Source organism: Tribolium castaneum, chromosome 1 (assembly GCF_031307605.1).
Source record: "Tribolium castaneum strain GA2 chromosome 1, icTriCast1.1, whole genome shotgun sequence".
NCBI classification, from domain to species: Eukaryota; Metazoa; Arthropoda; class Insecta; order Coleoptera; family Tenebrionidae; genus Tribolium; species Tribolium castaneum.
In genome coordinates, this window is record NC_087394.1 from 36045328 (window position 1) to 36069032 (window position 23705).

At 34.0% G+C, this 23705-nt stretch overlaps 3 protein-coding genes across 7 annotated transcripts in view; 1 reads left to right on the forward strand and 2 right to left on the reverse strand.

The window, feature by feature from the left end:
* roq (roquin) lies at positions 1 to 12974 on the reverse strand. The gene is made up of 9 exons (XM_963453.5): positions 12834 to 12974; positions 12103 to 12689; positions 10443 to 10618; positions 10058 to 10391; positions 8941 to 9172; positions 6297 to 7068; positions 2027 to 2150; positions 1746 to 1969; positions 1 to 1467 (listed from the first exon to the last, which is right to left on the reverse strand). The coding sequence occupies exons 2-9, from the start codon at positions 12686 to 12688 to the stop codon at positions 1273 to 1275; spliced, it is 2643 nt and encodes an 880-aa protein (XP_968546.2). The 5' UTR covers position 12689; positions 12834 to 12974; the 3' UTR covers positions 1 to 1272.
* On the forward strand, positions 12820 to 14881 carry LOC656870 (protein UXT). Of its 4 annotated transcripts, XM_064357722.1 has the most exons (3): positions 12820 to 12935; positions 14224 to 14260; positions 14301 to 14881. In XM_064357722.1, the coding sequence occupies exons 1-3, from the start codon at positions 12928 to 12930 to the stop codon at positions 14859 to 14861; spliced, it is 606 nt and encodes a 201-aa protein (XP_064213792.1). In that variant the 5' UTR covers positions 12820 to 12927; the 3' UTR covers positions 14862 to 14881. The 4 variants fall into 4 exon arrangements, with proteins under 4 accessions (XP_064213792.1, XP_008197056.1, XP_015838116.1 ...); XM_008198834.3 differs by lacking the exon at positions 12820 to 12935 and having other exon boundaries at positions 14045 to 14263; positions 14315 to 14881; XM_015982630.2 differs by lacking the exon at positions 12820 to 12935 and having other exon boundaries at positions 14045 to 14260; positions 14315 to 14881.
* Positions 14866 to 23705, reverse strand: part of DopEcR (Dopamine/Ecdysteroid receptor) — a 25968-nt gene continuing 17128 nt past the window's right edge. The window contains exons 3-4 of one of the 2 annotated variants that reach the window (XM_963287.4): positions 23209 to 23503; positions 14866 to 19567 (exon numbers count right to left, since the gene is read on the reverse strand). In XM_963287.4, coding sequence (XP_968380.1) covers positions 18732 to 19567; positions 23209 to 23383 — 1011 coding nt within the window. In that variant the 5' untranslated portion in view covers positions 23384 to 23503 and the 3' untranslated portion in view covers positions 14866 to 18731. Of the gene's footprint in view, positions 19568 to 23208; positions 23504 to 23705 lie in introns of those variants that run through there. The other variant, NM_001293599.1, reaches the window with a different exon arrangement.

A 23705-nucleotide genomic window follows, 5' to 3' on the forward strand; every position in this document is an offset into this window, starting at 1 on the left:
GACGATGGGTAATAATAATTTATTTAAATATTGGTATAATTTATATACTTCCACCCAAATATACATACGTGATTAATGTAATCAGTATAAATAGTTAAATATTAATCACATGTGCAACATGACCTAATAATAAAATGAATGCCAGATGACTCAATAAATAAAACTTGACTATAGGGCAAACATAAACAACTTTAGGTACAACCACGAAAAGAGTAAACAATTACGTTACACAGCCTAGACTAATATTGCAGACTTGCTTTAGCAAAGAATTTTAAATCTTATTACAATAAATTGGTAAGGCAGAGCTGTCAAAGCAGTTATTTATTTATGGCATGATAGAAAAGTGGCAAACAATTACAACAAGAGCCATCCAGAACATTACGACTTGGAAAAACATACTTTGGCATTTAAAAAAAGTATTTCCTCAGTTACTAACAAAACGATAATACATTTTAAATGTGGTACCATTAAGTAAAAGTCAAACGAAAAACACAATTTGTATAAATTGCAAACACACGATATGACACAATTGTATAAATATAATAATAGGAAAAATGTAAAACAGAATAAAGCGCGCGTAAATTTTCATAGTCATAAATACTTTTGTAGGAAAAATATATAACAAAGAATCGTTACTACAATAAAAAATGACAGCTCTAAATAATCACTGAATGCATACATCAAATTACATTATACATGTATGTTGGATTACCTATATTACAAAGATATTAAATATAAATGCTTAGTTGAAAATGTCTCGCAAACATCAGTGATGGTAATTTCTTTGTAACACAGTAACACACATTTGATTTCTCTATAAAGCTTAATAAATTAGACTATATAATTAAATTTAAGCATAATAACTTCATAGTCAGTTGCATTTTCAAACAAATGCACACTAAATTAAAATATATCAACTCATAACATTGATATACCGATCACACACAGTATGATTAAAGATAGATAACATTTCAGCTAATCGTTCTCTGGAGCGAGTGATAAAAGACGCCGCCACCGCCGCCGCGTTTCTTTCCAATAAAACTGGAACAACTACTCATCAAATTCAGTAAACACGCGAAATGCACCTATTGTATTTAATGTGAATAAAACAGTCTGAATATATCGCAATATTTTGAATCATACGTCTTATCAAATAAAGGAAAAAATGCAACAACCGTATTCCCATTATGATTCAAAATAGTATCAGACTTGCATGCCCACACGAAAACATGTCATGAAATAAAAGAAGAACTGAACCCATTGGGTTTAAATTTACTGGTTGGAGTCCTCTTCACTGCTCCATATCTTCTCTTGCTCCTCGATCTCTTCCTGCAGTCGGATCTCTAACTGGCGCATGTCGTTGGCAATATCTGCTTCATACATCGCCTCTTCGGAATTCTCCAAATTGGTCACGTTGGCGTTGTTGTAGTTGCTCATCGCTTGGTTTAAGGAATGGACGATTTTATTCTGCAACAAACACCTTTCTATCTTTTCCATTTTTTATTTCTCCCAATTCTTTGAATACTTAAACTTTAAATTAATTCAAATTCAAACAATTCACTAATAACTTGGAAAAAACAATACAGAAATGTTGATCTTGGCATAAATTGACGACTGAAAGCTTCACGAGGAACATGAGAAACCGTTAAAGATAAAAGAAAAATTTTAGGAAGAAAGTGGTAAGTTTGAATAAAAATGTGTGTCCAGTGCGTTCAAATGTTTTGAAAAAAAATGATAAAGCTTACCAAACAGGCCTCTTTCTGCTTCTCTTGAATCCCTTGTTCAATTAATTGCAGTTCCTGTGTCAGTCTATCGCGTTCGCTTAAAGTTGTTACACCCTGTGTAGCCAACTTTAGGTCGTTTAATTGTTTTTCTAAATTGCACAATTGCAACTTTACTCGTTGCGATTCGGCCAAAAGTTCCTTGGATGGGTCTTGAACTCTTGGATGATAAATCAATTGAGGAGATCCTATAAATAAGCGATGAACTTTTTTATCCCCATTAATTTAAACATTGAAATAGTCACCTATGCCACCTCCAGGATGTCCAACAATAGCACCAGCTGGAATTGGACCTTGATGGAATGGCGGTGGATTATTATTATAGTATAATGAGGTCACTGGACTAGCAGATGCAAGAGGGCGGCGTAACTAAAACAAAAATTTATTTTTACAAACACTCTCTTTTTCAACTACTAACTTTTTTTAATATTAAGCTCAATAACGTTGAAAAAACACTACTAAAACCACTGCTCATAAAGAAAATGTAAAACGTACTCCAAATTTTGTTCCAAAATTTCGTTTGATTTTTTCAAGGTTTCCCATTATTATTGAAAATAAATTAATTTCCAGAGATTTCCCCAATATTTTCTTTGATTTCCTTAAGTTTTCAATCTCTTCATAAGATTTTCCTCTGATTTCCTCAAAAAAAAATCCCTATGATTTTCTAAGGATTTCCCACGATTTTATCAAAATTTTTCCTAATTTTACTAAAGTGAACTGACTTTTATTTCCGTTGGTGTAGTACAAAAAATTGAAAAAAATGCCAAACTTTATCTATTGTAGAGCGTTCATTATTAATTTAATAACGCTTATGTGCCTTCCAGGGCTTCAAAATAATTTGAGACAGAAGTTTCTTTAAAAAATATTTTTCCGTTTTAGTAAGCTTTCATAATTTTTTCAAAGTCCAGCTTTACATGGATCTTCAACATTTTCTGTACATCATTGTCATTTTTTTACCAAATATATTTAGATCAAAATCCATCAAGAGATTAGCCTCAAAAAATGTGCACCTGACAATACTAAAAATTCTGATCCCTGACAGTGTAAAGAATATTTTATCCTCTAATAAGTAATAATTATCGAATTATATAATAATTTTCCCGATAATTAAACATTACTTTTTTAAATTCTCTGTTCAACATCTGTTTTCAATATGATTAAGTTGTGATTAACTGAATTTCCAGGAATGCAAACAAGTTTATTTTTTGGTAGATGATTTATTGCTTACGTTTCGCCACCTTTTTTAGACTTCTTCAGGACAATAAATAGGTAACCATTCGTGAAGTGTTTGGTTAAATATTTTTTATTTGTTTAGTAAAATATCCTATTAATTACAACTTTATTAAAATTATTTAAGGATTTTGATTGACTAGACAATTTATTTTATTTTTTTTTGCAGGCAAAATTTTTAATAAAAATAATAAATAAAATATTAATCACACCTCATATGTCAGTTTGTACCTCATTTTAAATATTTGTAACCGAGTCTGGATAGCTTAAGAACTCGATTAATTATTTTTCGATAAAAAAATACGTTCAACTCGCACAAAAAAATACTGTAACTTTCTGATGGCCTTAGCAACAATATAAAATATGAATTTGAAGAAAAATGGAAAATTTTTTTTGGTAATTTATATTTTTATAAAAAAATGGTATACAATTTTTTGATACATTTTTTTAGGACAATATGACTTACTTATGATACTATATTTTTTTGTACTATTTGAGCGTTAGGATTTTCCCAAAAATTATCTGTTTAAGTCGTTAAAACTCGGTTGCAAATTTTTAAAACGATATAAATCTGGTCTGTGAGGTAAGGATTTGACCTAGGACAGCATACAGTTAAAAAAAACGATTTTGTTTATTATTTTTCTTAAAAATCATAAATCTTAAAAATGAAAAGCATAAGCAAATAAAAAAAATATACAAAAAATCTGTCAATGTGGAAAATAATTATTTAAATAAAGTAGAATTTTTTTAGCTTCAATGTAGAGAAGGTTGAATAAATGACACAAGTTCTTAGCAAATACTGAACAACAAATAATGACACCAAAAATTAATCAATTTTATTATTTTTTAAGGATTTGAAAGTTTATTTGTTTATTCTGTTTATTTGCAAACATTAGAAAGCCTAGACAATGGCTTTAAACTCATTTCGTATATTTTGTCAGAGCCAGTTTTTCTTCCATACATAGAAGAACTTTATTGAAATATTTTTTTCGGCTCCATTGTAAAAAATCGGTTTGTTCGCTGTAGCAGTAAAAATACATAGAGCATTTTTTGTACTAATCTTCATAAATGATCAAGAGCCTGTATAACTGGGTAATTAAAGTAAAATTAAAAAAAAAATGGTGCAAGAACCACTTGCCTCTAATTTCACTTATAAACAGTATGAGGAAATCTTATGGGCGAAGGTTAGTGCATGGGCGCGCGCTTGCAGTCAGATAAACCTTTAAATCGACATGTTGTGGAACAGCTTGCATTGTTGATATAAGTTAGGAAAGAGTATTAAAAAATGTTTAGACAAAGAATTTTTTGTTTCAACCCTCGCGAAGGGGCTGAAAAGACGTTTTAGCTAAAAATTTGCAAACACCTAAAATTGGACACATTTTGCGTTTAGATACTCATATCTTCCTTCTGAATAAAGCTAGAAACTCCGTTTTTTTTGCAAACAAATTTTCAATAAATGCAGATTTATACGTAGTTTAACAAGGTTCAGTTTTGATAAAGGGAAACCAAAAAAATTATATTTTCTTGTAACGTTGCATAATAGTGTAGTGAAATTTTCGAGATGCTAGAAAGTTTTTTAATTTAAAAGATAGACTCCCACATAATCGAGACGAAATAAAGCTAATACTTGAAATAAATTTTTGGTGCAAGAATCATTTCGTTATCTGTAAGACTCACCAAATTATTGCAATTTAAACTTACTGCAAAATGCACTTGAGGTGAAACCGAATCGTATTTCCCTCTGAAGCGTGTTCATCGCCTTTGATAACATTTTGAGAGCTAAAAGTCGTAATTCGTAAATAATTAAAAAATAATTAATGTCACTTATCTATTAATATTATACCTTTACTTTTAACCGCCCTAACTCTCTGTTAATTTTAATAATATCTAAAAAGTCAAAAGAACATTCTTATCTCATGTACTTATTTAAAAAGCATAAAAGTAACCCAGTAGAACTAAATTACGAAATTGAAGTTCATTTCAAAGTATTCTTTAGTGTGACATTAATATTTTTTTAATTATTTACCATTTTTAGTCCTTGAAGTGTTTTCAACCACACCACGTTTCAAAGGGAAATACGCTGCGATTTCACCTCGAGCACATTTTGTAGATAACTAAATAATCCTTCTTTAAAGACCTTTTTAAAAAAATATACAAATCGTAACGTTTCTGACGAATCAACAATTGTAGTTACACGCTGGGGTACTTGGTTAGAAGCAAATTTCTAAATATTTTAATCAATTAAAATTATTTGTTTATTGCTTTAAACGACGATGCACAAAGCATTAAACAATGTAAAACTTTAGTTTTAACCACAAATTTAGTTTCTCAACTTAATTTTATTGAAAACAATTTTTCAAATATTCCAACTACGATCAAATTTCTAGAAACGTAAAATTTAAAATTATCCATTACAGTTGAGAAATTTGAGTCTACTTTGATAGAGTTAAAATCTGTAGAATGGTCATTACAAGATAAATTTAATGCAAAAATTGACGCAGTTACTAGAAATCCCGATTTTCTAGATTTAAAACAAATAGCGAATAATGTACCACCTTCGACATATTTTGCATTAGCACCAAACTTTTTATTTACTCCTGTAACCAGCTGTGATGTAGAAAGATCTTTTTCGAAATTCAAAGATATTTTAACCGCAAAACGGAATCAGTTTTCGAGAATTTAGAAAGAATTACAGTTATTCAAGCGAATTTCTCAGAGAAAATGATTAAAATATTTTTATTAATTTTTAATTTTAATTTCCACTCAATTAAAACGCAACATTCTCAAAATGTTGTAGTGACTTACGCTCCCCTGTATTAAACATCTTCATTGGTGTCCATGTAAGATTAAGGAAATGATGAAGTTATTTTTTAACGATTATGTCAAATTAGGTGCCTTGTTAGGGTTTGAACTAGCCAATCAGAAGCTGATATTAGCGACTATTTTAAAATTGGTTCAGAAAATAATCTCAACAAATATACCGCAGTCTTAATAAATTAGCGACTATTTTATTGCCACAATTTTTCTTGGGTACTCCGTAATTATAATAAAACAATAATATTTATATTTTAATTAGATTTTTGTAAGCGACCGCTAACATTAATTGTATAAACCCCAAGTAAACTACGCCAATGCACGCGCTGTAACGGACCATTTCATGGATAAATATGAACATCGCGAGAGCGCTACGACGAGTCAACTGTTCGGTTGTGGCCTCATGGCCACCCCATAAAATTTCCTCACACTGATTATAAAATAATGTATGTACACAGTCTTACGACTTACTAAAGACGATGACATATTCCCATCCCTGAACGTTGAAACCTGTCCATTATCCTTATGCATCCTCGAGATGGGCCCGTACTTACTAATCGCCGGCGAATCATACGGCACATAGTCATCATCAGCGGCCAGAATAGAATCCGACCGCACAAAAGTAGGCCCACTATTGACATGCCCTGACCAGAACGAATACGGTGATGTTGGACTATCCAGATCATGGTGCGACTCTTGCCTGGCAAGACTCGTCGCATTATGTGAAATCGCCGTTGCCGCCGTCTTTCCTACAACTTTCTCCAGTTGCGACAAAACCTCCTGTTTCCGTTGATGCAATTCAGCTAAACTCTTCGTTGACGATCTTTTCGTGTGGTGTTGAAGCACATTCTGGTTTTTCGGTATCACATTATCCCATTTTTTCTCCACCATCGAGTTGCTCTGATGGCCAATGTTTGTGAAATCAGTCTGTGGTGGGTAGAATTGGTCGTTGTTGGCTAGAACTAGGTTTGGTGGGGCAGTTTGGTAGACGTCGTGTGGATATGGAGGTGTTTGGGCGTAGATGGGTTGTGGGGCGTAGGGAGGCAGGTTGTGGTTGAAGGGAACGTCATAACCCATCCGTTGGATTTGGACGACGGTTGGGATGGGCACAGGGCTAACGGTCGCTGTGTTCGGCATCGAATAGTAGTCTTCGGTTTGGGGGTAGATTTTCTCGGTCGGTGATTGGCTGTCGATTCGATGTTCCTTGTTGCGGATTATAGTCTTGCGGTTTTTCGCCCGATATCTGCACAGAAAAACATGTTTAAATAAAATAAACAAACTAAAACAAACTGTGCAATCATAACAAGTGAATTCGAAAAAAATGTAATAAGTTTTAAATGTACTTAATTTATATCAAGTACAAAGTGATTTAGATGAAAAAATGCTTCAGTAAAACTTTCTTATTACTCTCACTACTTTACTACTTTTTCTTCTTGTGTACAAATGTTGGTAAAATCTTTAGATTCCTCTTGAACTAGTTTTAAAAAAATATATAAATGTGATTTAATAGTTTAGTATAATTTTTTAATAAATCAATTAAGGTTTATCATTATGAATGTTATACTACTTGAGTTGTAGGTGTTCTTATTATCACATATTGTGATAGAGCTTAGTAAAAACTATAAGGACACAGCTGGGCGGAGCCTAATAGCGCTCAAATGTGAGAGGGGATGCAAACCAGTGGCGTAACGAAATGTATTATTGAATAAATTATAATTATCATTATATTACTCCGTTGTTTGAAATGTCGTAACGATTTCAATATTTATGGTTCAATAAAAATATTATTAAATAAATACATTGTTTTATCGTATGTGTACAAGGTGAGTCTCTGTGGCAATCTCTCCATTTTTTTAGATTACTAAACATATTTATTTTTAAACGGACTAATACAGGGTGCTTCACGTAATTTTACAATACGATTACAAATTTTGAAAAACTGTATAGTCTTCTCTAGATTGTTCACCCCTTCAAAAAATTGCAACAATTTTAATTAGTTAGCGATTGAGTTAGATAAACGTGAATTTTTGTATCTAGTGTTTTGTGATTTTTGTATATTTGGGTGCGTACATTAGGCACGGAATTCGTTGTGTGAAACACTCTATATACTTAAGACACCCTGTAGGTTTGCTTCTTCAGTTCAAATCAGTTATCAAATATTCTAGAACATTGTTAATCAAAAATCAAAACACACTAAAATGTTTAAAACAACTTGGTAGCTGTAATATTTCCACAATTTTGTCTTCTTATTATGATTATTATACTTAAAAAATAGAAACAAATATTATTAAATTATCCTTAAAAAAGTGGCTTTGTTGTAATTGTAACAAAGTTACGAATTTTTAAAGATGTCACTAAATGTTTTGTATGTAATTATTTGCTCAAGAAGTAAGTTTCAAAAAAGTAACAAATACAATCAAAATTTTGCGGTCAAAAAGTTCCAAATTGGTTGGTTAGTGCTTATTTTTTTTTATCTATTTATTAATCTATTTATTTTTTTCGCCTCCAATGAGATATTGGTTATGTAGTATTATTAACATTTTGTACTGAGTTTGTTGTTAATTTATTTTTAATGTCTTGCTATAAATGGTACCGACAGTAGATTTTTTTTCTATTTGTTGCCAATAAATGAGGTGTTGAAGTCTAGCTTATGGAGATTGGATATTTTACAAAAAAGTAAGAATTATTGAGTAATGGTAAAAAGTCAAGTAAAAATTGACAAATGTTGTTTAATTCAAGAGTATTTTCAACTTTTAATTAAATTTGAATTATTAATAATAACCTATGATATTAAAATTGCTCCAAGAAGGCTAATGACTAATGACTGAATAATTCTCCAAAAAAAACAACGAATTAAATCGCAGTTTAAAGATATAAGAAAACCTTTTCACGAAATGATAAAAATTAATATTTATTATTAAAAATAATAAAAACAATCTGAAAAAAGAAATATAAATGTTGATTTTATATTTGGAAATAACCCAAAGTGCCTGATTAAAATTTTCAAGTGAGAGCATTCATGCATTTTAATTTCCAGCATTTTGGAAATATTCAAAAAATTAATTGGCCGCACAGTTACCGCTTGCAGGAAAAAACTAGAAAAAAATAAACTCACTTCTCCAACTCTTCATTGGAATGTGCAAACGTGCAATTGGTACCTCGAGGACAATTTCCCCGCAATGTTAAATCACGGCACATGCTGATTTTATATTTGGCATGTTGTGGATGTGCTGTATCTTGTAATTTTCGACTACCATGTTGATGAATAAATTCTACTAGGCCTGCTACGACTAGGCGAACGGCCTCGAGGGCTTCACTACATTCTTTCCATGATGGAGTTGATGATTCTATAAAATAAACAAAACTTACAATTAAAAAAACACTTTTTAAGATTTTAAGCGTTTTGTAGGCTTGGTTTAATTTGCATAAAGTGCTAGTCATGCCATTAAGTATCGAGTAAAATGTGGTTTATTGTTAGGAAATGATGGAATTCGCAAAATTTATCAAAGTTTATTGCAAAAACAAAATTATTCATTGTAAGCCAATTAAATAAACTGCAGTGCATGTAAAACAAACATTGTCAAATTTATCTTATCTCAATGAATATCAAGGAAGAAAGAATGAAAAAAACACCATTGTTAATACAACGAAATTTTCCACGTGGTAACAGGTTTCTTTGTTTGCAACAAATTTAAGGAAAAAAACTGGAACTGCGACATGCAATTTTACAAGTTTGTAAAACTTAACAAATAAATAAAACCATGCCGTAATAATAAACATTATTTATATTGTGAATTAAAATAGGTTACACCCTGCAAAGAAAATAAATACTGACACTGAACACATAAACTAAATTTATCACAAGAATATTATAAATAAAAATGAAATGCCTACAAATTCAAGTTTTTTATTCTTTCAAAACATATGGACTTTGTAATTATTTTTATTGATATCTCTAAAAATAAATCGTGTCACGATAAGAAAACGCAGGAAAAAACGTATTTAACTTATTGTAATTCACCTAATCAACGAAAATTATCACCCAATCAAACTTTCTCCTAGCACAATAATCGATTATTATTCTTGGAAAAATATTCAAGATCCCATCAAATCAATAACAAATAAATCGCATGTTCCACAAACATTTTACATTGAGAAATCGCGGAAAATCACCGACACCAGTCAACAACATGCGGAATCTTCCATTAACACGTAAAAATAAATAGCCTCACCTGGACTAGGATCAATCGCCGCCAATAATTCCAGAGGAGTTCTCAAAACTGACAACTTCCCGGGATCCCCCGTCCTTTGTAACGCAATAACTAATTCCTGTACCGATTGAGCGAAAGATTGAGGAGTTTGCAACTTGTCGATGATGCTCTGCATGTGAGATTTATGAGCCGTATCGCCATACAAAAGAGCCGACCATTGATCTGGAGCGATTCGCAAACCGGCTTCAGTTGCAATTTGAACAATTTGAGCATCGTGTTCGCGACGAAGAGCTTCATAAGTGCGAAATTCCTCCTTTAGTTGCATCAAAGACGAGTCTCCTTCACGCTTCGAAACCTTAAATTAAAAAGTTAAACACACACACAAAATAATCTTGATAGGACGTACTTTGAAACAAGACGCCCTGTATAAAAGCTGGACCACGTGGCCTATACTGGTCTTAGAGGCTTGAGGAAAATGGGGCTCCAAACGCTGCACCACAAACATGACCAACACTTTGCGGGATAAAGCTGAGCCGTCTTCCAAAGCCAGAAGGACTAGTTTTAACACCTCTTCCTGCATGGCTGCAAGAAAATCACTAAATGAAAACACAATTCTTTTAACGATTATTTTCGACCAAATTTAGTTATTTTTTCTTCTAGTTTAATAAAAAGTCCTTAGAATTTGCAAAAATATTGTCAATATTTTAAAAAATTTTGCGCAATAAATGCTTAGAAAAAGTAAATTTTTGGTTATTTTCGAACAAATTTAATGATTTTTTCGTTCTGAAACATATTGTGAGTTAATTTAAAAGCATAGTGTAAATAAAAAGTATCGTGAAAATTACATGAAAGCATGTCTTTATTCAACTGATATGTTTAGTTAAATGACAAATTATTTAAGAAGTAAATGCTCCTAAAAAAAGTTTTAGTTGTTCAAGAAAAAATTGGTTTTTATTAATTGTTAACGCAAGAAAGGTGAAAAAGGACGTTCAGTTAAGCATAAAATTTTTTCTTTTTTTTTCTTTAACAGTCGTCTTAATTGCTGCTCTTTTGTTTACAATGTTGTTAGATTTTTCTAATTTAGTTGCATTTAAAAAAATATCCCACTACTGACTTACCCTGTATAAAATTAACAAATTGTCAAATAATTGTCAAATTAGAAGTGGGTCACATTTATCATTTACATTCAATGCTTAATTTTAACCTTTTACAATGCAAGTAAAGATTAAATTTTAAATAACTCGTAGGTCAAAAACACTTACAAAGAAAATTCCAATATAAATACAAAATAAAATATTAAACATAAAAAATAATACCCAAGTTATTTAGTAAAAAAAATTAAAACATCAATTGTTAAAAATTACGAGAAAATACCAGACGTTTTAAAAGACATTGATCAGAAAGAAAAAAAAAACAAGCCTGCATAGAATAATTTTTGGTGGTGAATTATTTAAAATATAATACTGTATAACCTGTTTCAAAACTATCGAATTATTTTTTTAAATAAGATTGATATATAAACAGTTAATTCTGAGAGAAAACGCAACACTGGCGCTTTTATAGTTTTGAAACAGCTAATATATTTTGTAACACAACGGTGGGAGTGTCTTAAGTCTGATTTATCCATTTTTTATAACAAATTTTGTGTAATTTAATTACGCTTGCATCACATTAAATGGGAGATAATTTTAGTTTATAGTAGCGACAATTTTACTATTACTATTAATTTTTTGTAAATCGTAATTATTTCATTTTGACAGAAAAAAACGATGAGTCACTTCAATCCTAAATAATTCATAAATCTTCACAGAAATTGAACTGTCATGAAATTTAATGCCAGAAATGGCGATAAAAGTTGATAAGTTGGGGTCATTTACGATAATTTTTTCACTCTTAAAATAATAGCTTATGTATTGCATTAAATTAGTTTTTCTCTCTCCATTGTTTACTCGACTTTATCGCAAACTTCATCTCAAACCCTTTATTATAACCCGACTTTCCGTTGAAAATAATTATGTAAAAGTCGTTTCAAAGTCAAACTTCCCAATAATCATTAGCGCCCCTACCTGGCCCCAAAAACTGGCAACCTCTGGCCCGCACAGCGGCCCACAAATTGGCAGAGAGCTGCTGGGGGTTCTGGTGTTGTAAAATAAGCTCAGTGACAGTGCGCTCTCCCAGTGACCTGGCGGCCCTCATGGCCCTCGTCCGGCCCTCGTCTTCCACCAGCTGGCAGTTGATCAAAGTGACTAGCTTCCTCTGCATGGGCCTGGAGAGAATGCTTCCGCTGCCGCAGACGTTCCCATTGGGATGTGGCTTCAAGTACATGGCCAGCTCCTCGACGCACTTCCGCGAGTCCTGGTAGAAGGCCAGGTTGTCTCTGGAGACGACCTTGTGGTCGACGGCGTCATCGTCCTTCTTGATGACGGGCCCCACCAGCTGGAGCAGCGCCGTGTTGACGGGCAGACTCTCGATGTCTATGCTGATGGTGGTCTGGTCGAAGGGGCATTGCTTGCGGTGGAGGTTGGACAGGCAGGCCTTGCACACGGTGTGCCCGCAGCCCAGGCTGATGGGGCTCCGGAGGGCGACGTCAAAGGCATTGCAACATACTGGACAAGACAGGAACTCCGTCCACTGTGGAGCCTGAATTGGCATTCTGGAAAGGCGATCACTTTGTGCTCACATCATCACTTGTCAAAATCAGGTGATGACACCTTCGGTGCCAATGTGGCAGCTTCGAAGGTGGGAAGCTCGGGGGCGCACTGGGGGCTGTGGGGCGCAGGGAGTGGAAGGCACTTACCTTAGGTAATCTACAACAGAACATCACATCATGAAGCACCACCAGACATCACAACAATGTTGTGAAATCTTCTCGAACGTCATACGTCACGTCAATGGGAAGGTGATCGCACTCTGCGCATTACACATACCGAGCGTTTTCCATAATAACGCGATTTTGGAAAATTTTTACTTAACCGAGCAGTTTTTTGGTTTGCTTGTGCTTGGCGGAATAATGTCTTGTATTTTTAAACATATTTGCATAAGTAACGCAAATTTCGAACGACTGGAAGGGGAACTCAGATAAATATTTACAGAGTGATTTATCTAATTATCGCATAAACTTTATTTCAGATAATTGCAAATTAATCAGCAAATCGGGTCGTTGTCGCACAATGGACTTCCGTATTTGGTTGTAAACTCTTGTTACTAGGCGGGGATATGATAATTGGTTTTTTATTTAGGTGCATACCACTACAAGAGATAAGACACAAAATTTATTTTTATAAAGTTACGTACGCAAAAGATGCAAAACACGTGTTACAAAAAAATGCATCATGTTATAAATAAAATTTGTAATCAAATCAATCACTACTAAACTATCGCAATGCGGACTGTGGACAGTAGAGTAAAAGACATTGGTCACGTTCACACTACAATAATTTTTTTGTACATGCTGTGCGACATGTTATTGCCCCTTAAGGAAAGATTATTTAAATAAATAACAACAATTTATCAATCTCCATATTTTGCAATTACTTCTTATTTTAATATCCAATATTTTTTAATCAGCTTTTTACAATTTTTTACAACTGTTTATTTCTAATAGGAATCTTACTCATAATTCATAAAATAAATAAAAATAATTAGATAAAAAGCTTTTTTGTAACTAATTAGAAAGTAGCTATAAATGCCTCTAATAATTATTTAATAAAAACAAATTCATATCACAAAACTTGCATGATTGAATGCATAAATTAATTATTAACTTTTTTGTTGGTAACATTTTAAGCCTTCTTTTTAAAATACGTTTCCGAAAGCAACGTGTTTTCTCTATTTTAAAACACGCTCCCCATAGAAACGTGCTTTAAAAAATGCAAAAATAAAAGTAGTTGAGTTTTAATTTTTTTTAAAAGATTGCCTAGATTAAAATGGAGATCTAGATCTAGTTCTAGAAATGGGTTTTGAAATTGAGCGCGACAGCTTATCCATATTTTATAATTGTTTGGTCGGCTGTAATTGCCATGGTTCACACTGTATATGTGTGTGTTGCATATTTTCTCCAAAAACGAAACGTGGCAATTAATATAGGCTTAAGAACAACGATTCCAGTTTAAATTTACAATTAAAATTTATCTATTTTAGCTGTTTTTTTTTAAACTGATTTTTTTAATGACATTTGAATTTGACAGGTGGTTTGAGCGGTTTGAGGTTAGTAGAAGAGAAACGGTAGTATAAATAAATTGGGTTTTTTTAAAGTAAATGTAAGATAACGTATTTTAGGAGCTGGCGATTGTGTGCAAAAAACAGCCCAAAAGCGTGTACAACTAGCGATTTGTACTTACATAACCCCAAACTCTCCTGTCAAAGCCATGCATGCAAGATGATGAGCCCCACGGAAGTAAGCAAAAAAATAAAGGATTACGAGACTTTTCTTGAAGATACTTTGAAGAGGGACTTGGCCGACGTGCAAAACATCCTCAAGGATAAAGTGAAAAAATACAAAGAATGGGAGGAAGTGCAGCAGGTGACAAAAACAATAAACGAATTCAAGGAGAAAGACCGTGACATGGTCGTCCGGGTAGGTTTGGGTTGTGGTGTTCACGTAAGTGGTGAAGTTTCCGATTATGAACGGACTTTTGTAAATATCGGGCTCGGTTGTTTGTTGGAGATGGACTGTGATGAAGCTGACAAGTATTCCAACATCAGAATGAGGAGTTTGAAGAAGGACATTGACCATTACAGAAGCTTGGCAGTGCATGTGAAGGTGAACATCAAGATGGTCCTGTTGGCTATAAGTGAGCTGCAAAGCCTGATGTTGAATAAATAAACCCTTAACTTTCAAAACAATTTTATTTTAAAATATTTAAATTTAAGCTATTACACAACATGTGAACACCTTTTAATAAGTCAATACTTACATTTACATTACAAAACTATGGTATAAAACTAGCGGACTACGTACAAAATTAGACTGTTGTGAGCGTAACAAATATTTTACATTTTTTATTTATACTTAAAAACTCACTCCTTCTGTAACATATCGTAATTTCTTTTCTTAGTTAACTACTAGATAACCATCACGTAACTACTAATAATTAGTTTTTATTATAAAGCACACTTATATTGTGAAAAGAATTATTCTAAAAGTATATAATTGGCCATATTCATTGTTAGAAAACAGCTTTATTTTATGCAGGACTGTTCAAATTAAAACAATTAATTGCTACGTCAGTCTTCTCGTACGAATGCCTCCCTCTGGAATGTGAACGAAGGTTGCAACAGTCCACTTTTATTGGGCTTAAAAGCCCAATAGAGTGATCTCGATAACACTGAAAGTGATGGACAAAAAGGACTAGTTAATACTGCATACTGCATAAAATAAAGCACAAACCTTATGTGCACTTTTTTACATTTTACAGTCCAGGCAAGCGACATCCGAATCAGTTGTTTAACGAGCATAATGTTTGCCAAATCGAGTGAGCGCAGCGATTAGTTCACTTGACTGGACTGTGATATATGACATCGCATCTCGCAAATAATTTCAATGTGGTGGCACCTTCTTGTGCTTTCAACGTTATGATGTCCACCACAAGGGAACGTGAGCGAGATTTGATAGATCGTCTCCGTTCCTTTAGTAGCTATATACAGAATATATAAACAACGTTTATTGATGTCTCGATATTTGTCTGGACAACAGCTAATCGAATTAAAAATTAACAACAAATCGTATATATCATAATAACACATGGTTACTGATTACCGACAAGATGTAGTAGCTCTGTACAAAAGCAAGCGACTTGCTTCGGCAAGTGCGCGCCAACTTGATGAGTAGGCCATATGGAAACATGCGCCGCCTGCACCATGGATTCAGCAGGTATTACCCGACTGGATACATCACTAATAATAGAATAATGCAATGCACGGCTATAACAACACTAACCTAAACGTTGATAAGCATTCGCAGAATGATGAGATTTCGTAGACATCGAAATTAGACAAAAGCCACGCACAGAAATTGCAAAGATGATTTCGTACACTAGAACATTCCCGCTTTTAACACCCTCCGATCTTAAGACACGCAGAAAGAACTTGCACAAAAGGGAAACTGCTCTCTCAATATTATCTCTATGGTGAAGCCTAGATAAAACAGAACTGTATATACCATGGTACTTAAAAATGGTTGTTCCTGACATAGAGTAAGAAGTAAATGGCTTGGAAGAATGGAATAACAATCTTTAACCAATTTTTACTAGAATTTTGGTGAAAAAACGGTTTCAAATTTGGATTCTGCCTAAAAGATTGGGAGAATTCAGTGGTCGCCTAAAGAGAGTCCCATCTGCGTGCCTGTGCGTTGTGCTGAACAGAAACCGGCTAGACACGTAAAAACACAACGTAACTCTCAGTGTTGTACAGTGACACTATCACTTGTTTGATAGTAAGTTTTAAAAGGACACACTAGTTGATTGTTTTTACGCTTCGCCTAATGCCTAATGCAACAGTTGTGTGTCGGATATTATTATGTACTTGAGCAAAATCTACGGTACGGTTAAAATTGCTTGGAAATAATGCTCTGATTAGAGATACAGCAAAAAATGTTGGTATAATAATTAATGGAATCGTCCAATCTACCCAAAGCGTCTGAGAAAGAGATTCGGCTTTAAAACTAATATTAAAGTACACAACCTATTCTATTTTGTCCAATAAATGTTACATTGATTAGAATGTTCATATGTCTAAAGAGAAGTCTAACATTCTAACAATTGTACATAATAAATATCTCAACATGTTCGGTAATATTAGAAACTGTGCTCTAAAAACATGAAGTCTATTTAGCCTGAGAAACATTAGACCTAACACAGTGTCGACGTAAATCTTTCAAAGGGATGATCAGTACAAAATCCAAGGCAACTTATTATGTGTGATCTAGCAATACGTTTTGATTGCTCAATTTTAAGCTCATCCTTAACAACTACATTAAAATCATCACGTCCAATTTAATAATCGGTGTATAATTTTGGGTTTTGCTTCGTTGCACTTCTAGTAATGAAAAAGTTTGATTGTGTTTGCGGATCAAGCAGATGCAGGCCTAAAAATGCTTCAATTGCAGCTGGTTACCCTGATTATAACTATCGTCCTCCAACATTGTTTGGGTCTGCATCTCGATAAAGTTTGAACAACGGTCGTTAAAAGTTGGTGTTAAGCCTCATTTTTGATTACACATAAGCAGCCAATACACGGGGGTTGTAAAATCGTTATGAGCTTCCCAAATAAGCTGCATTTTGCCCAGCAGGTAGCGGTTTTTTCGGCCCAGACTCAGCAATCATGGATGGAATTGTTTTGGTAGTTGGTGATCGATAAATTCTGGCAAAAAAATTTAACTTGTTTTTCCAATTATGAATCTTTTGAATTTGAAATTACATTTGAAATGCAAATGTGCCTCGAAATCTGCAAAAATAAAGAATTGTTTCTTTGATTTTCAGAATTTTTTTATATAATAGTTTTTACCTTGGCAGATGAATGAGAAAGTTAATAAGCAATAATTCTTCAGGAAATAAGGTAAGTATACAGAAACCATTGTCTGCAAGAAAAAGTCTTAAAGCCATCATAACTTGAAAGGAGAAAGTTACTTTCTTAAATCTTCAATTTACATTATTTTCGTAAGTCAATTCTCTGCCTAACTAATTAGTTTATTATTTTGTTTTAGGATGTTTGTTGTGTATATTTTCTATTTTCTAATATTCTATTATATTATATTATATATATAATATATATAATTATATATAATATATATATATTATATTAAATAAATTTGTACAAAAATTTTTGATTCAAAAAATGTTACAAAACAAATGTATATATTTTTTAAATAAAACACCCTATATTTCTGCATTTTTGGACATACAGAGTGAGTTTAAAGTAACACTAAATTCATATTATAGTTACTGTGATTTTTCAAAATAAGCAAAAAACTATTATCTTCTATCAAATAAGGCAAAAATGGAAAGGTGAAGCCTTTTATGTATTATTATCAAGATATTTTTTGCCTTTTTTATTTTATTTATTTATTTTTTGATGTGTTTTTGTTAAAAAAGCATCTTTGTCTTGTTTTTAGATTTTTTCATTACTTTGGTATGCGACTTTTTCAGTGGCCAAGACGTGGAATATTATCTACACTGTAAAAATTTTTATTTCCGTTTTTTATGTAAACTGTTGGTGTATTTGTAGAGATTTGGAGTAATTGAAAAAGACAATTTAAAGACTGTTTAATCACAAAGTTAATAGTCCACTTACAGACTTGATATGATGGTCTAACGCAGTTTCCACAAAAGTTTGAACTTTGTGAATAAAGCATTAATATTTCCCGAATCCAACTAAGCAAATAATTCTATGCACGTTTCCAGAGTGGGCAAATAAGTGCGAAAAAACTTGTCTACCTCCTGGAGCTCCTTAATCTCGGAGATTAAAACCTACAAGTAATATTAATTGACTGTTAATGTTAAAATACAAAACACTTGAAATCTGTACAAAGTATCTACAGCCACATCGATCAAGTCCCGAGTCACTGGTTGTAAAATTGATTGCGTCTGGAGTAGTGCCAGCAGTACCGCCTGATTTTATCCAGCAAGTACTCATAGTCTCGCATTGCGAGTCCTGTGATGGGGAAACCCGGAAAACATCCGGTGGCGGGAAAGAGTAGTCAGTCATCTGCTTCCATCCCTATCAGCTCGGCCTGCATTCGGCCCTTGTACCTGCAGCAGATCGTCATGCAGAAGATCCTCAGCGCCAGCCTGAACTGCGGACTCATCGTGATCAGAATCATCGACTTCCAGAACGAGTTCAAGAAGCCCAACCAGACGATCCCGAAATGTAAAAATTGCACTTGTAACTTAACACCGGTGAAGTACTCGTACAGCTTGACCCCGATGTAGGGCGTCCAGGACACCCAGAACGCCACCACCAGCGAGAACGACATCAGATGGCTGGGGTTGGAGAGGTTCTCCGACAGTGCTGTGGCGTACTCCTTGTCGTGGAAGGCGTAGCCGCTGCGCAGCTTCCGCAGCATGTTGAAGATGTAGGTGTAGGTGTAGACAATGGTGATGAGGCTGGGGCCCAGCACCAGGATGGACAGCGTGACCGAGTAGGCCGCCATGCTGCCCCAATCCAGCATGCAGATGTAGGCGTCCTTGTCGAACACGGGCTGGTTGAAGCCCAGCAGAGGGGGGCAGCACAGCATCGCCGCCGAGATCCAGGTGAAGGCCATCCAGCACTGGCACCGCGTCTTGGTCTGGAGGGTCTCGTAGCGGAGGGGCTTGCGGACGGCCAAGTAGCGGTCCACGCTTATCCACATGAACGTGTACACTGTCACCGCCCACAGGGTCACCTCCAGGTAGCCCACCAGCCGGCACACGATGTCCCCGTAGACCCACTCGCGCACCACGGCCGGGTACACGGACAGGGGCACCACCAGCAGGCCGCACAGCAGGTCGGCTACGGCCAGAGACAGCAAGTAGCAGTTGATCACCTCCGATGGACCTGCAGAAGACAAATTCTCACATTAAGACTAGTTTTTTTACCGAAAATTTTTGATTTCCCTTGTTTTCCTCAAGATTTCCCCTGATTTTTCCCCAATTTTTCAAAATTATTTCTCGTAAATTAAATACGTGTTATCTGTTCGCCGCAGATTTTTCTTCACACTTTCACAATTTCATTATGATAATATGTATTATTTAAAAGAAATAAGTATTGAAAAAAATTGTAGACGTTTTACTTATAAGCAGTAAGCTTTACTTTTGTGAGATCTTTATTTCAAATAAATTTGATATTTACTATTGTTTTGAGTTTTATTTGCCCAATAAGTATATCCTTTCAAAATTATATACAATATCCATCAAATTGTTTAGTGGAAAGTTTATTGAAGTGAAGTAAATTGTTTATCACTCATATATCACTGTCTACGAGTTTAGTTATTCTCAGTAGTTCTTACACAAGAGAAGTCTCTTTTTAGACATCGACAAAAAATTAAAAATGAATCTTCCTAAACCTTTGTTTATCTATTCAACCATAGAAAAACAACAAAACATTTTGAAAATTGCTTGTACATTAAACTTGGCATAATTAAATACAGGGTGTCTCAAAATCAGCGAATTCCGAGTTCAGAGCATTGAAGAGAATCACGTCAGTAGTCCAAATACGAAAAAAAAACAAAGATTCGGAGCTTCCCCACAAAGATACACTGGTTTGAACTTCACTCTTTGAATGTAGGTTAAAATTTGCAGTTGTTATTTATGGTGTAGATCATTATGAATAAAAATATCATCTTCAATTCGGAGTAAAAATTTTTTTGTAATTTTCCGTTGTATTTTCGAGAAAAATTTCAAAAAATTGAGATTTTTTTACGCTATCATGGTCATCATTGTCATGGTAACAGGTTAGTTTTTGCATCACAACGGTTTTTATGAAAGTGAACCGAAGATATATATTTTATTTTTTGGTTTTTTAAAATTAGCGGTTCGATTTGGTTACAGATTCCTGTATAATTAGTAATTTTATTTGCGGAAGAGGGCGCCCATTAAACCCATCGGCCCTTGAAGTGGGTAAAAGACGCCTTGTGAAAAAGTTTAGTTTTTCCTTCGTGAAAATTTAATTTTTACATATTTTCTCGGGAAAGTGCGTTTTCGTTTTTAGTTTTGTGTAAAAGTGGGGATTCACCGACGAGAACTTCCTCCGCTGGAAGGAAAGGTAGGAATTTTCACTTAACCCTGTGTTGTCTACAAGTCTAAGTTCGTACTGAGGGGTAACCGCACCACAAGTTTTGTACAGCACCAATTTTTAAAATGATGTCTTTACACCGATTTCCTCTGAGATTTACTCGGCGGTTCATACAGAGGATGGTAACTTAGGAAGGAAAATGCCTTACAGCCCCTTCTTCGGATTTTACTTCTGAAGAAAGCAACTATTTAATAATAGAAAAACAGAACAGAACATTCTTTAATCTCTATTGTTTAGGTACTGTTTCTAGCGAAAAGAAACGTGTATTCAAAAAAAAGCCCTTTCTTTAACGGCAACTCTGAGCCTTTCCAAAGCAGAAAATTTGTGCACGAAAATTGGGTGAATACTCAGAGAAATTCTTGCGTTATTTGTATTTACTGTTGGCACTACGTCTGTTAAAGAAAAATACTTAAACTTTTTGAGGAAGCCCAAGAGGCCAGAAATTAAGATTTCTGAAAATACACGGTGTTAAGTTTGCAAAACGTGGAAAATTGTGTTAAAATAATCAAATATTTGTTCGCATTTTGTGTGGACCGAGGTAAAAAAATCAATGGAAAGGAAAACTATTTTTCGGAATTTAAATGTTAAATTAGCGATTTTCTGGTAAATTTTTAGGGCAAACTTTAAATTAAGTTAAGAATTTGAATATCGACACGTTCTTAACTTTTTTCTACCTACTTGTTGTTTAATTACTTCATAGTTATGGTGCCAACATGTTGAAAAAATGTCGCAAACAAAATTCTATTGCTTATAAGATGCATAACACTTGTAGTTGTATTTTAGCGCCTAATGCAAACATATTGTTGTGTCATGTTCGCGTTATATGCGTCATAAATCACCCCCTACATATTTAACATCCTATTTTGCTAAAGTTCAATTTCTGCTGACTCTACCTACACAGGCAAAATTTTTTCAGAAGCTCCAAATGTCGTAAATAAACTAAGCTGCAATTAGTAAGAGTGTGTTTATTTAGGGCCTTGAAGCTTCGGCTTAATTTTTACGCCCTACCTTTATTAGAAGGGTTCTTTACAACGGAAATTATTTACATCTCTACGAACGACGGTATGAGTGTTTAAATTTTTAATGAGGTGAATATCTCCATGCACGAGCCTCGTGATGGTGCAGCACTAAAAACCCTCCAATTTTCTTGGATCCGATGTATTTTTACCAGAAGGTATAAATAAATAAAAAGGGATTTTATATTGACGGTTGATGTTTGAGTTACAAAAGTGGCCATAATTTTTTATATCGAATGATAAGTCGTAAACAAGAAGAGGAACGATTTTAGGGTTCCTTGTTTTAAGGAAGTTGTAAGTTAAATTTAACTCGTGAGTCCGATTATAATTATTATGGTAATTGTAATTAGTGCATTCGCAAATAAACAATCCTTAAAATCAAACACAGATGATGTATTAAAATTCTAATTGATAATTGTTGTTTTAAGAAAACTCTAGAAATTTTTTTAATTATTTTTTTTTATTATCTTATAAGTGGGAATTGTAGAAAAATTCTGAAAAAATTTGCACTTGTGAAAGAAATTGAGTATTTCACAGCAAACGCTGATTTCTGTGCAAAAATTAATTTTTCACCAGATTCTAACAAAAATTATTTTCTACCTTTATTAGGATGTGCTCTTACGTTTACAATTTGCGCCTTACGTACTTTTACCTTTTGCCGCATTATTTTCTTATTTTTGTCAGTTTTATGCTCCGCTTTACGTTTATACGTCTATGTGTTCTCTCATGTCTTATTTTTGCTTACGTGTTTTTCACTTACCTTTTCTACACTTTTTTTCATAGAAAAATTGTTGCCGTGATCCGGGTGCGAACACCCGACCTCCCCCGTCGTAAGTGGCGCTTATACCACTGGGCCACCAGAGCCCCAAGTACTGACCGGCTTTTGCAGATATTTTAACACAAACTTTTTAAATACATCAACATTACAAACTATATAATTGAAATAATTCATCTAAAACGCAAATACATTCAATTCAAAAGTCGGCGAATTAGCTCGAGAAAACATTTTTTTCCACTTTTTTCAATTTAATTCTCTAATTTTTCACCAGATTTCATCAAAAGATAGCGGGCGTATAAGCTGATTCTACAGTTTTAAAATTATTTTTACCTTTTTTGCGACTTTTAGCACGTTTTTGACCGAAAATAGACATAATTTCTCCAAAAATCACCAAATTTGTGTATTTTCTAGTCAAAAATAGTGGACGTGCGCAAAGCCTACTTTAGCCTACATTAACAATGTTTTTCGGGACTTTACTAAACAAATTCAGTTAACTAAAAATTTTCCCATCAAAAATGCTTTTATAAATAAAACATGTCTCTCTTCCCGTCGGCCTCTTAACTTTTTCCAAGCGCTCATTTCGTCAAAAGTGTCGTTTCTCGCAAACTCACCTCTGAAATTGAGGAAGGTTGCGATGATGAGTATGTTGGTGACGATGATGGCAATGGCCATGATGAAGATGATGCCCGCTTGGGTGAGACCCTCCAGCGTGAACACGATTCCCATGTCATCGTTGGAGTCGCTGAAGATGATCATAGCCGAGGTGCTGTCCCTGGTGCGGAACATTCCGGCTCCGGGCCGCTAGCGATGCCGGAGGAGAAGCGGACCCGGATGCAGGTGGCGCCACCTATACGCCATCTCGTTAAGGATCACCTGGCCTGCTCACAGCGCGGTCGCATGGACGTTCTGAAACCAAAAAGCTTTCACGTTTCGTTTTTTTTTCTTGGATGGATTTTTTAATTATGCTTAAAAATTTATGCTATCGCTTGCAAGGCCTTTGATTCTCTTGGGTGTGTGTGCATGATCGTGACCTGTTAACATCATAAACTGGCACGAACAGGCGAACTTTGCCGGTTTTAAAGTTGAAATCAAACATTTGTTGCGGGGA

Coding starts and splice junctions, on each gene's coding strand:
- roq (XM_963453.5), bottom strand. CDS start 12,688: ATGCCAATTCAGGCTCCACAGTGGACGGAGTTCCTGTCTTGTCCAGTA. Junction 9,173..10,057: donor GGCGATTGATCCTAGTCCAG/GTGAGGCTATTT, acceptor TTTATTTTATAG/AATCATCAACTCCATCATGG. Junction 2,151..6,296: donor GGAATATGTCATCGTCTTTA/GTAAGTCGTAAG, acceptor TTTTTGTTTTAG/TTACGCCGCCCTCTTGCATC.
- LOC656870 (XM_064357722.1), top strand. Junction 14,261..14,300: donor AGGTTAGTAGAAGAGAAACG/GTAGTATAAATA, acceptor AGTAAATGTAAG/ATAACGTATTTTAGGAGCTG.